Here is a 12,723-nt window from a genome sequence, read left to right as displayed (position 1 = left end):
GGTCAGTGTCAACCCAGGGCCTTGAACCTTGACAGCGGCTTTCTCTGTGGGTTCCAGAACCTACAGAGTTAATGTTCTGGTTTACTCATATCATTCTGGAGCCCACAGAGTGGGCACTAGAGTATCCTCTGGGGATCATATCTTGGGCAGCTAATGCCCCTGCCACCTGGGGGCAGTTCTTTCCCTGAAGATTTTTTCTTTTTCTAGCAGAACACACAATATGAAGACACAATATGAACCCAGCTCTGCCCTCCTTGATCCCCAGCATTTTTACTGGGTGCGCCATATCCCTAGAAGGCCGCAGGGCCAGCATCCCAGCTAGAGTCATTCTCTGCACCCCCTGGACTGGACAGAGTTGAAGGCTGACTCACTCCTGACTCCCCCACCACCCTCTTCTAGGGACCTGCCGCCTCTAGCATGGTCTCCCCAGAAGCTTCCTCCAATGCCCCCCCCCACATCCACCCAACCTTCTCTGAAGCTTTAATAGGAGGTGCTTCTGCCCCCAAAGGCACCATGTTTTGCTCATTTATTCCTGCAGTTGACAAGGGGGAAGGGTTCCTCCCTACCCTTCAGGGACTTCTAGAACCCAAGTGGAGAGAATCTTCCAGAATGCAAGGAGTAGGGTGTGCATGCTGACACTTGGATCCATGTTGTAAAGGATTTCTGATTCCTGGAGACAGAAGCCTGTGGTCCCTGCGTCTCCTGCCACATGCTCCTAAAAAAGTAGGGCGTGTCTCATCCTCACTGCCTCAGTTTCCCCATCTGTGTGATACCCAAGGATCTCCCTGACTAGAGAGAGACACTCAGAAGAATGTCCACTGCAGAGCTAGCTGTGGGTTAGGGACGTCACACATGTTCTGGTTAACTCACATCAGCCTATGAGTCAGTCAATTATCCTATTTACCAGTTGAAAAGAGACTTGTTCAGATGGACATTCAGGATGGGGTCAGGTGTGAGGGACAGAGGTTTAAGGTACAAGGTAAAGATGTCCCTGTAGGGATGACCTGGAGGAATAACTGTCTCAGGACAGCCAACCACACTTCCCTCACCCCAGGCAAGGGATGAAGAGAGGAGGAGAAGCAGTTAGGAGGCTGTGTAGAGAGTTGAGGGCGGCCCAGTCAGAGACCCAGCTTTCCCCCCACTGGGTCTCCCAGCCTCTTTCTTCCAGTGTAGCTGACAATGTCACTGTTTCTCTCCCGCCAAGACTTTCTCCCTAAGTGCCCTGGGTCCTTGAGTAGTTCAGGAGGGAACAGTCAGCTATTATTTCCTCCAGGAAGCCTTCCTGGAATGCTCGAGTTGAGCCCAGCACCCTTGGATGCTTTCTCTGGCTTGGCTCTTGCCAACCTGCATTGTAACTGTTTTCATTTGTGGCTCCCCACCAGAGTGGCAGCCCCACGGGGCACAAAACATTTGTCCGACTGTCTCCTCAGTTTTTCTGAGCTCCACATCTGTCTCTGAGTATCTGGGTTGTCGGAAATTTTCAGTCTTTGTCTCCGTTTCCATCTCTGGGTCCCTGAATGTCTCAGCATCTGTGGTTTTCTGGCCTCAAGTGTTTTTGGGGTCTCGGTTTCTGAGCAGCTGTCTAAAGGATCTTCCTTTCTCTCGGTCCGTCTCCTGGGTCTCCTGGCCTTACCAGGCCTGGCACTGCCCGTTTGGCCTGAGGGGCCTCTGGAGGGGGTCCTTGCTGCCACGCCTGCCCACTGTGAGGCCAGGCTAGGGTAGGCCCCCGCCCAGCCCGCTGCCTGCTCCCTCCCTCCCTGCCTGCTTGCCTCACCACAGGGTTTGATGAATCAAACTCTTTGTCTGGGTGGGATCTCCCCCAGCCAGCTGGGCAGAGAGAGGGCTTCCCCTGCCGGAGCAGCTGAACAACATCAGAGGCAGCCTGTCTGCTGGAGAGGTGAGGGGCTGCAGGAAGGCAGCCAGCTAAGGGCCTGGGGCAAGAGCTATGGGGCTCAGACCCTTGGATCCCTAGGCCCGGCCCCCGGCCCCAAGCTCCGGCAGCCTCGCTGGGATGACTCCCTGCCCAGAGAGGACCCAGTCGATTTGGTCCGCTCCCGGGGCTTGGCGCTGGGGCTGGGGAGAACCCCTCTCTCACACCAAGCTGGGAGAGGGGCTGCGGCACCTCCCTGCCCTTCTCTTGGGAGGGCCAGCCTCATCTGGGTGGTGGCCTGCCTGCCAGTCCATGACCCTCCCAGCCAGCTTGGCATGGGTGTGGGCAAAACTCAGTGCCAAAGGCTGCCACTCAGCATGGGAGGGGAGGTTGGATAACAGCAAAGCCAGGACTCCTGGGCCTGTGTGTTTGTGTCTATATCCTGGTGTGAGTGTGAAGGTATCAGGAATATGAGAAAGCTTGAGTGGACCTGTAAATATCTGATGGGACAGTGTGTGTGTGTGTGCATGCGTGTGAATATATCTGGTGTGTATATAAGTATGTGTGTGTTAATGTGAGAACCTGTGAATTAAAAATGTATGTGCAGATGCCAACATGTGTACTGGGGAGAACATGCATGGAACATACCTGGATGCATGGGACAGTGGGTGTGATCAGATGTCAGGGGGCTGAAGTTAGACTGGCTGGGTGCAGTCTGGCTCCACCACAACCTCTCTGTGTCCTATAAAATGGGGATAAAAGTAGCATCCCCTCGGGGTTGTTGTGAGGCCTGAATGGGAGCATATGTGTAAAGTCCTTGGCCAGTATAGCCATTACTATAGATTTAGGCATCTGAGTGTGCTTTTTTTTTTTAAAGATTTATTTATGCATCCAAGAACTAGGGTATAGGACAGAGGTGTGTGTGTGTGTGGGGGGGGGTGTGGTGAGAGAATTCACCAGGGACAGAGTGGGGAGCAGAACAGGCAGATTGACTGAAATACACTGCTGAGGGGCGCAGCGGGTGAGACAGGAGAGGTCTGCTGTGCCATGTGGGTAGCTCCCTGGCCGGGGATCGAACTTTTGCTGCAGTGGCTGCCGATGGCTCATAGTGCTGAGACTTAACCCCTTGAGCCATCAGGGAGGCCCCCGAGTGTGCTTTGCAGAGATGTGTGTACCAGGGCTTGTCCAGGTCTCCTGGACACAGTAGCCCACTGGCAGCCCTGGAGTCCTATGTCTGCCTCTGACACCTTCTCCCCTGCAGGCCCAGGTGGGTGGCAGAGCAAAGGAGGAATGGACTGTAGGCCACCTGCCACCCTTCAGTCCCACCTGGCCGGGCCGCCTGGCACTGTGCACCGCCCAGTAGCCGTGTGTCAGCAGGAGAGTCTGTCCTTTGTGGAGCTGCCCACCCTGCAGCCCCCCAGCCCTGTGTGTCTGGATCTCTTTCCTGTCGCCTCAGAGGAGCTGAGGGCTCCTGGAAGCCGCTGGTCCCTGGGGACCCCTGCTCCTCTCCAAGGACTGCTATGGCCACTATCCCCAGCAGACCCAGACACCGAGGTCTCCACTGGTGGGGGAATGCGGCCCAGCAGGGCCGGCAGCTGGCCCCACTGTCCTAGTGCCCAGCCTGCAGCTCTGGAAGGACCCTGGAGTCCTCAGCACCCACAGCCACAGCGCCGGGCCAGCCATGGCTCAGAGAAGAAGTCAGCCTGTGAGTCACCTGGGTGAGGGGGTGGTGGCCCGGCAGGGTGGATGATGGAGAGCTTGCATGGCTCCTTTAGGTCCCTTAAGTGCCAAAGTTCCCAAGTGGGCAGGACAAGTGGGAGATTTTAGTGATGAGGAAACTGGAGCTCAGGGAAGGCAAATGACTTGTCCAAGGCTCCCTATTAAGCGAGCGGCTGTCCTGGGCTCCCTGGTCCCTCTGCCCATCTTTTGCCCACTGCTGTCAGGTTCTGTGCTCTCTCTACCCCCCTCGACATCCCATTGTTCTAAGGACAAGTTCCCAGGAAACACATGGGCCTTGCCCTTGGGCACTTCCCTCAGATGCTCTGGGCCACAGGGAGGTCCCTGCAGTAGCAGGAAGGAGGTGGGGACAGTCCCCAGAGGACACCCGCCTGTGCTCTCACCCCATCCTCCTGCAGGGCGCAAGATGCGGGTGTACCAGTGTGAGGAGGCCCCTAGCAGCCCGGAGGCCCATGCAGTCTTCCTGGAGCCTGGCCAGGCAGCAGAGCCGGCCCTGAGCACCGAGGAGCCTAGGACCCTGGAGCTGTCCGGGCCCACCCGAGTGGGCATCGAGGGGCCTGAGCGGAGGCGCTTCTCAGCCTCGGAGCTGATGACCCGCCTGCACTCTTCCCTGCGCCTGGGACGAAATTCCGCAGCCAGGGCACTGACCCAGGGGTCGGGCACCACAGCAGCCCGAGAAGGTACCAGCTCCTCCCCCGGGCCCTGAGAGCAGCCCATGAACCAGATGGCCAGTGGGGCACAGTCCACACTCACCGCACACCTGCGCCTGGTGCTGGTCAGCTGCAGTGTGGCACCCCAGTGCCCAGGGCCACTCTTGGGCCCACACCCTCCGCTCTCGCCCTCTGCAGGGAAAGCGTCTGCAAGGGAGTCGCGCAGTGCAGAGCCGAGGGTGGACGGCGTGGCGACGCCAGCCCCTGCTGACCCGAGCGCGGGCCATGGAGGCTGGCCCGAGCCCAGGTACCACCTGCCCCTCGGGACGGGCTCTGCTCTGCGGCGAGGCCCCTTGGAGGAAGAGGCTGACCCTGTGCCTTCCCCAGGCTGGACGCGCAGGAGGAGCCGGCTCTGGGTTCCAGGAGCGGCAGCGAGCGGCGCCAGTCTCGGTTTCTCCTTAACTGTACGTGGGAGGCGGCCCGGGCCCGGGCCCGGGGACCGGGGAGCTGGGGCGTTGCGGGGTACAGCCCGCGAGAGGCAGAGAGCGGCCTTCGGGACGCGGCGCAGGGGCGAGAGCTGCTCGCGGCGGGATGAATGAGCTCGTCCCGCCTCCGCCCGCCGGGGCTCGCGGAGAAGCGGTCTGGGGGGGATACCGGGGGGGGGCCGGGGGGGCCGGCCGGCAGGTGCCCCACGCCGTCCCCCGCCCTTCTCCCCGCCCAGCCGTCCTCTACCAGGAGTACAGCGACGTGGCCAGCGCCCGCGAGCTGCGGCGGCAGCAGCGCGAGGAGGAGGGCCCGGGGGACGAGGCGGAGGGCGCGGAGGAGGGCCCGGGGCCCCCGCGCACCAACCTCTCCCCGAGCAGCTCCTTTCGGGCGCAGCGCTCGGCGCGGGGCTCCACCTTCTCGCTGTGGCAGGACATCCCCGACGTGCGCGGCAGCGGCGTCCTGGCCACGCTGAGCCTGCGCGACTGCAAGCTGCAGGAGGTGGGTGCGGGGCCCCCCCGGGCGGGCCCCCCGGGCCGCGGGCAGCAGGGGGCGGTCGAGGGCCCGGAGGGGTGGGCGGGGCCGGGGGGCGGTCGAGGGCCCGGAGGGGCGGGGCCAGGGAGGGGAGGGGCGGGGCCTTGGGGCGGAGCGCGGGTTCTTGGGGGCGGGGCCGGGGCTGCCTAGGCCCGGATTTAGCGGGAGCAGGCCCGCGGGATTGCGAAAGGCAAAAGGTGGGCAGGGTACCCCGCGGGCCAAGGGGGGCCCCAAAAGGGAGGGGTTGGCGGGACTGTCAGCGCGGAAGGTGGGAGCTAGGGCCTGTCAAGGTGGGGCTGACGAGAAGCGAGGGGAGAAGAGCGCGGGCAGAAGGCGAGGGGAGTCAAGCGGGGGCGGGGCCAGCGGGACACGCCCCGGGGCGTGGCCAGAGAAGGGGCGGGGCCAGGCTCGGCCCCTGCCGCGGATCGCGGGAGGCGGGGACGAGGCAGGCGGACCCTTGCTGGGCGCAGCACCAGGCGGGGCCCAGAGCAGGGGCGTCCCTCTCGCCGCAGGGCCTTGGAGGACCCGGGCTGGGCGCGATGGGCGGGGCTGGAGGTGAAGTCCGGGGCCCCTAAGGGGCTCCAACAGTGGCGCACTGCGGGAGGCCTGTGCCCTCTCGGGGTCTGGGGCGGGGCGGGGCTCGAGAAGGCGCCGAAGGGGGCTGTGCCGTCGAGGGGGGTTGCAGTGGGGAGGCGGGTATGCCAGACAGTGTCTGGCCCCGCTCTTTCAATCCCCCACCTCCATTCCCACCCCCACCCCGTCCGCCCTCGCCCAGGCCAAGTTCGAGCTCATCACGTCGGAGGCGTCGTACATCCACAGCCTGTCGGTGGCCGTGGGGCACTTCTTAGGCTCCGCGGAGCTGAGCGAGTGTCTGGGGGCGCAGGACAAGCAGTGGCTGTTCTCCAAACTGCCCGAGGTCAAGTGCACCAGCGAGAGGTGAGGGGGTGGTCTGTCCTGGACGGCCCGAGTCCGAGCCTGCCGTCGGCAGGGCTCCAAGTTCCGTGGTCTCTCCCCGGCACCCACCACCCCCCGGACGCCTTGCTGACCCCTCAGGTTCCTGCAGGACCTGGAGCAGCGGCTGGAGGCAGATGTCCTGCGCTTCAGCGTGTGCGACGTTGTGCTGTACCACTGCCCGGCCTTCCGCCGAGTCTACCTGCCCTACGTCACCAACCAGGCCTACCAGGAGCGCACCTACCAGCGCCTGCTGTAGGGCTGGGGGCTCTGGAAGGGAGGGGGATACAGGGAGCCCCAGGCAGGCGTGGGTCGGGGAGGACCGAGGGAGAAGAGGGGTCCTGAGAAGGTCTGTGTGACCAAGATAAACTAGACCCAAGCCGAGGGGGAGGGAGCATGTGCTGAGAAGGCATCTGAGAGGCCAGTGGGTGGCAGGGGGTCCAGGACTAAGTGTTCATAGGATCCATGAACCCACCTGTGATGCCAGACACCTCCCCCCTTTTCCAGTCTGGAGAACCCCAAGTTTCCCAGCATCCTGGCTCGCCTGGAGGAGTCTCCTGTGTGTCAGCGTTTGCCCCTCACCTCTTTCCTCATCCTGCCCTTCCAGAGGATCACCCGCCTCAAGATGCTGGTGGAGGTACCTAGTGGGCACCAGGGAGTGCTGCGGCTGGGCAAGGGAGATGCTGCTGTGTCCTCCACAGCCCCTGCCGGCCTTCAGGGTGGGCAGGGTCGAGGCGGAGATGACAGCCTGCCTGATGGTGCCAACCCCACCCTCCAGAATATCCTGAAGCGGACAGCACAAGGCTCTGAGGATGAAGATATGGCCACCAAAGCCTTCAATGCCCTCAAGGAGGTGAGCTTGGTGGGCAGGAACCTCCCCGAAACCCCAGCATGTCTCTGAAAGAGCCCAGCTTTCTGAGTGCTGGGTCCCCAGATGGGGTCTGAGGCTGGGCTCTGGGAGCCTGGCTGCAGGTGACCCACCCTTGGCCTTCCCAGCTGGTGCAGGAGTGCAATGCCAGTGTGCAGTCCATGAAGAGGACAGAGGAGCTCATCCACCTGAGCAAGAAGATCCACTTTGAGGGCAAGGTGCATGCTGGCAGCTGGTGGGGCGGGGCACACAAAGGGGTGGCTCTTGGCCCCACCTTCCCTGGGGGCTGCACTTCATCACTTCTCACGCCTCTGTCCCCTGTCCTGTGCTCTCTGCCTGCTGCCCCTGGGCCTGACCTGTCCTTCTCCTCCTTCCTCCAGATCTTCCCGCTGATTTCCCAGGCCCGCTGGCTGGTTCGGCATGGGGAGCTGGTGGAACTGGCACCCCTGCCCGCAGCTCCCCCTGCCAAGCTGAAGCTGTCCAGCAAGGCAGTCTACCTGCACCTCTTCAATGACTGCTTGCTGCTCTCACGGCGGAAGGAGTGAGTGGGGACACGTGTTGGGGATGGGGGAGGCTCCCTTCATCCCCACCAAAAAGGCGCAGGAGCCCCACAGCCCATGGAAAGGCTATACCACCAGGGCACCTTGCACCTTGGAGGCTTCCTCCAGGAAAGCACAGACAGAGGCAAGTCCATCTTCGGACTTGAGAATCAAGGGCTGGACTGTGTGGGGAGGACTTGAAGCTGCTCTGAATTTAAGCCAATTAGAGCAGAGATTAAAAGCATGACCCTAGAGCCCCAGCTCTGCCCCGAGGCATAATGGTAACTGTCAACACCTATGTTACATGCATGGATTACTCCCTTTAATCCTCTCAACATCTCCGTGGGAAGCAAGACCCCTTGTTAGTCTCAAGATCATGGAGCACAGAGGTCAGGTCTGTCTGCTGCCAGATCCCAGGCTCTTATTCACGCCACTATCCTGTCTTCCATCTGTGGAATAGACACTACCATGTGGGGAGATTCAAATGGAGAATAACACGTGAAAAGAGCTTAGCACAGTGCCTGGCACACAGTGTTCACTGTGCTTATTAGAAATTTGGACGAAGGAGAAGACTTCTTGAATGCGATAAGTCTTAAGGCTGGATGGGATGAAGACTGTCATCTTGTTCTATGGGAAGAGTTTGTTCCCGGTTGATTGACTCATTTACTAAGATGTCATTGGACCCCTGTTCTGCGCCAGGTCCTTGATGAATGCTGGGGACACAGATGGAGAGACTTGTTCAGTGAAAATACATCCTAATAACCACCTCGTCAGGGTTTTGAGGAAGGGTGTACTGCCACGATATCATCCTCTGTTTTTGGACGCTCCACAATAAACTTCATAGAGGAAGGAGCATTTGAGCTGGGTTTTGAAGGATACATAGGAGTTTTCCAGGTAGAGGAGGAGTTTGCAGCGGGGTAGGGGGCATAGCAAAGTCACAGTAGGCCCGCTGGCCGGTTCAGCAATGTGTTTGAGGGATGGTGGTTTCTAATGTGCCTGGGTTTGTAGAGAGGAAGGTCGGGAGAGGGAAGTTGGAGTGTTGAAAGTCATGATAGAGCAAGAAAGCATGGAGAAATAAGCAGAGGAGTAAAATTCAACTCCTGGCCAATTTGGAGGATGGACTGGAAGAGGGGAGACCAGACTGGAAGAGAGGGGTAATTGCTCTTGCAATTACCCAGTTGCAAGCAGGAGGAGCAGGAAGTGGCAGGGGCTTGGGGATAGGGGGTTCCGGGATATTAATGCAGTAGACAGATAAGGCATATCTGCTGGTGGGTGTGGGGTGAGAGAGAGGAAAGAGATGAGAAGGACTGAGTTTCCTCTTGGGCAACTTGCTGGGATGTTTCACTAGAATGGGGCCGGCGAAGGGATCTGGTTTGGAGTGGGAAAAACTGGGTTCTCTTTACATGGGCTAAGATGAAGGCTCCTCTGGCACAATCTCTCCCCACCCACCCACCCTTCCCATGAGTATTGAACCCACATTGTGAGCCAGGCAGGGGCAGGCACTGGCTTATAGCAGCCAACGAGAAACAAAGCTCGGCCTTCGTGGACACAATTAGAGTCAGACACCAGACAATCCACGGGTCTCCTCGGGGGCTGCCTGTGTGCAGGGATGGGTCTCCATGGCCTCCCCCTTGTCCATGACCTGGGGGAATGGCTGGCATTCCTGACTCCTTTGGAGAACTTGGCAGGCTGTCGGGGAGGCTGAGCTCTGTGCAGCCAAGCTTCCTTGAAATCACCTGGTCCTGGGGGTGGGAGCTGGCACCGGCGGGCTGACCACCCCTCCACTGGTCCTGCAGGCTGGGGAAGTTTGCCGTCTTTGTCTACGCCAAGATGGCCGAGCTGCAGGTGAAAGACCTGAGCCTGAGGCTGCAGGGCATCCCTGGCCACGTGTTCCTACTTCAGCTCCTCCACGGGCAACACGCAAAGCACCAGTTCCTGCTGAGGGCCCGGACGGAGTGAGTAGCCTGGCGATGGAGTGAGGAAACCCCCCCTCCCCAGCAGGCAAAAGGCTTCAGGAGGGTGGCATGAGGGGCCGAGCTGGCAGGCGGGGGCTCTGGGTTGGCCCTTTTCTGCTCAGAGCTGGTGGGGCACCGGCTTGCGAATGGGGGAGGGAAGACACGGCCTGGATCCTGGGTCTGGACATCATCGCCATCGTCTCCAGTCCTCCCAGCCCGTTTCAGCGCCCTGGTCCTGGGAGGGTGCACTTAGCTTGTGACAACTGTTTCCCCCTCCCTAGAAGTGAGAAGCAGCGATGGATCTCAGCCATGTGCCCCTCCAGCCCCCAGGAGGACAAGGAGGCCATCAGCGAGGGGGAAGGTAGCTGCTGTCCCCAACCCTACCCAGGGCCCGCGTCCTTTGGGCTGGGCACCTCACTGCTCTCCTTCCCTGCAGTCCTGAGCATGTGTGCCAGGGCCACTGGGGGGCCATCAAATGGCCCATAACTGGAGCCAGGAGGGACGGGATTCACCTGGGGTTTGTTTTAGGGGAAGGGAGAAGAGTGGGTGCGGTGGGCAGTGGGAGGGGCAGCAGTGAGCACTCCTACCCCCAGATCTGGGGAAGAGTTCAAGGCTCTGCTCTGGGGAGCCCGGAAGGATGGGCAGGATTCTCGCAGGGCGAGAGCCCCCATGGGCACAGGCAGCATCCTAGCATGACAGAGCCTTTTAGAGCCTCCTGTTTCACCCCATAAACGCCCATTTACCAGTTAGAACACAGAGACACAGAGGTAAAGTGCCTTAGCTAAGTTTATCCAACCAGCAAGTGGCAGAGCTGGGGCTGCATAATTGCAAAGAGAACAGGAACCAGAGTGGCTGTGGGGTGGCGGGGTGAGAGGTCTGCCTTGTTGGCTCAGAGTTCTCCTTTGGATATGAAGGAAGACTGGAAAGCTAGGGTAGTGCCCAATCATGGAGGGCCTTGATATAATGGAACTGGGTAGCTACTTAGGGCTCTTTTTTTTTTTTTAAAGATTTATTTTATTTTTATACAAGAGCTGGGGTACAGGCCAGAGGCGTGGGAGGGTGAGACGATTCACCAGAGACAGAGCGGGAGCAGAACAGGCAGATGACCGAAATACACTGCTGAGGGGAGCAGCCAGTGGGCACGACAGGAGAGGTCTGCCATGCCATGTGGGAATCTCCCTGGCTGGCCGGGAATCAAACCCGTGCTGCAGAGGCTGCGGACAGCTTCACAGCACTGTGCTCAACTCACTGCGCCACTGGGGAGGCCCTACTGAGGGCTCTTGAGCAGGGGAGTTAGCACTGAGCTAAGGAAGGGGAAGGAAGGGCAGTCCTATGCGCCCAGAACCTGCCATGTGCTGGGCCCAGTGCTAGGCCTCTTGTATATGCATTTATTTTATTTAATCCTCATCACAGCTGTATTAGGTAGATTCATTTGTCATGTCGGAGAAAACCGAGGACCAGAAACATTAAGTAACTTGGCTGAGGTCACACCACCAGTAGGTAGCAGAACTAGGATTGAAGCCAGGTCTGGTCCCAAAGACGGTTTTCTTGATACCATCAGCCCACCATGTACTAGAGATGGACAGAGCGGTAGACCTGGTCTGGAGTAACATCCTCTAACTTGAACCAGGAGTCCTGTTTGGGTTAAGGGGGTGAGTTTCACACTCCAAAGAGGTTCCTTTTTTTTTTTTTTTTTTGTGGGACCCTCGCGGGTGGCTGGGGAACGAACCGGCGCTGCAGAGGCTGCGGGTAGCCTCGCAGCCCAGTGCTCAACCACTGAGCCACCAGGGGAGGCCCCCCCCAAAGAGGTTCCTAAAGGATGAGGAAAGGCAGCCATGAAAAGATCTGGGGAAGAGCACTCTTAGAAGAAGGAACAGCCAGTGCAAAGGCCCTGAGGCAGGAGGGAGCTTGAGTTTTTGAGCAATTGCAGGACGACCCGTGTGGCTGAACTTCATAAGCAAGGAGGTGAGGAGGGGGGCAGTGCTAGATCATCTAGGGCTTTGTAGGCTCCGGGAACTTTAGATTTTATTCAGGAGCGGGGCAAGCCTTGAGGCTCTTAAATGGGGAAGTGGATGACTTGAATCCCTGTTGAGGATGGACTGGAGGCAGCACCAGGGTAGCATCAGAGGGCATATAAAGGGGGCATTACTGTTTTGTGGGTCTTGAGGGCAGCCGGACATTGGCCTGGAGGTGGCCAGGGGCAAAGTGTTGGATTGAGCTAGGGAGGTAAGAGCCCTGGGCACAGAAGCAGGAATCGGAGCCAGAGAATGATTCACATGGGGCTTGTGTTTGAGGTAAGAGAGGGGTGGGAGGGGCAGAGCAAGAGGAGCAGCAGTGGCCATGCTTCCACCCCCTACTTCCTCCTACTGGCCCCCATGCTGCCACCCCTGCCCCATCCTGCCCTGGGGACCCACTCACCCTCCCCGGGGCTGTCAGATCGCCCCCAGGTTCAGTGTGTCAGGACATACAAGGCCCTGCAGCCAGATGAGCTGACTTTGGAGAAGACGGACATCCTGGCAGTGAGGACCCGGACCAGTGACGGTGAGAGGAGCCTCTGGGGAGGGCCTCCCCGATGGGACTGAAGTGGGCAGGAGGGAGCTTGCTTCCTCAGACACAGCAGGAAAAGGCATGAAAGTATTGATCCAGTGCAGCATGCAGGAATCAAGTGAGACCGGAGGAGGAACTTCTTGCCAGTAAAGCTGTAGGAGTGAGAGTGATTGGTGGGGCAGAGTGGGAAATACCCTGGTCGGAAAAAGTCAGGAAAAGCAGGTCAGAAGTTCACCTGCAAGATTGCTAGAGGGAGGGTCCTTCCTGGAGCTGGGAGATTCTGAGATGACGTCACTTCCGCCCCAGGGCCGCAAACAAGGCTTTCATCAGGCCTAGGTGTTTCCTCTCAGACCTGGCCCTGGGGTCCCTTTGATGCCACTGATGCTGCTCCTGGCCTGTGTGTCCCTAGGCTGGCTGGAGGGGGTCCGCCTGGCAGACGGTGAGAAGGGGTGGGTGCCCCAGGCCTACGTGGAAGAGATCAGCAGCCTCAGTGCCCGCCTCCGGAACCTCCGGGAGAACAAGCGGATCACGAGTGCCACCAGCAAACTGGGAGAGCCCCCGACTTGATGGGCAGCCGGGGTCTGGGACC

The 12,723-nt window shown here is 59.7% G+C and overlaps 1 protein-coding gene across 1 annotated transcript; it reads left to right on the top strand.

Moving 5' to 3' along the window:
* Positions 1 to 3,145: 3,145 nt before the first annotated feature.
* ARHGEF19 (Rho guanine nucleotide exchange factor 19) lies at positions 3,146 to 12,701 on the top strand (the record flags this gene model as incomplete). The annotated part of the gene is made up of 15 exons (XM_084241661.1): positions 3,146 to 3,575; positions 4,006 to 4,287; positions 4,456 to 4,564; positions 4,645 to 4,721; positions 4,979 to 5,241; positions 6,050 to 6,210; positions 6,328 to 6,480; positions 6,733 to 6,862; positions 7,004 to 7,078; positions 7,222 to 7,311; positions 7,474 to 7,634; positions 9,429 to 9,587; positions 9,869 to 9,948; positions 12,024 to 12,128; positions 12,544 to 12,701. Exons 1-15 carry the CDS (start codon positions 3,161 to 3,163, stop codon positions 12,699 to 12,701), a joined length of 2,418 nt encoding a protein of 805 aa, XP_084097787.1. The 5' UTR covers positions 3,146 to 3,160.
* Positions 12,702 to 12,723: the final 22 nt, after the last annotated feature.

The sequence above is a fragment of the Talpa europaea genome (genome assembly GCF_964194135.1).
Source record: "Talpa europaea genome assembly, chromosome: 9".
NCBI lineage: Eukaryota > Metazoa > Chordata > Mammalia > Eulipotyphla > Talpidae > Talpa > Talpa europaea.
The sequence above is the reverse complement of the archived record's forward strand: the minus strand, read 5'-3'. Positions and strand labels throughout refer to the sequence as shown.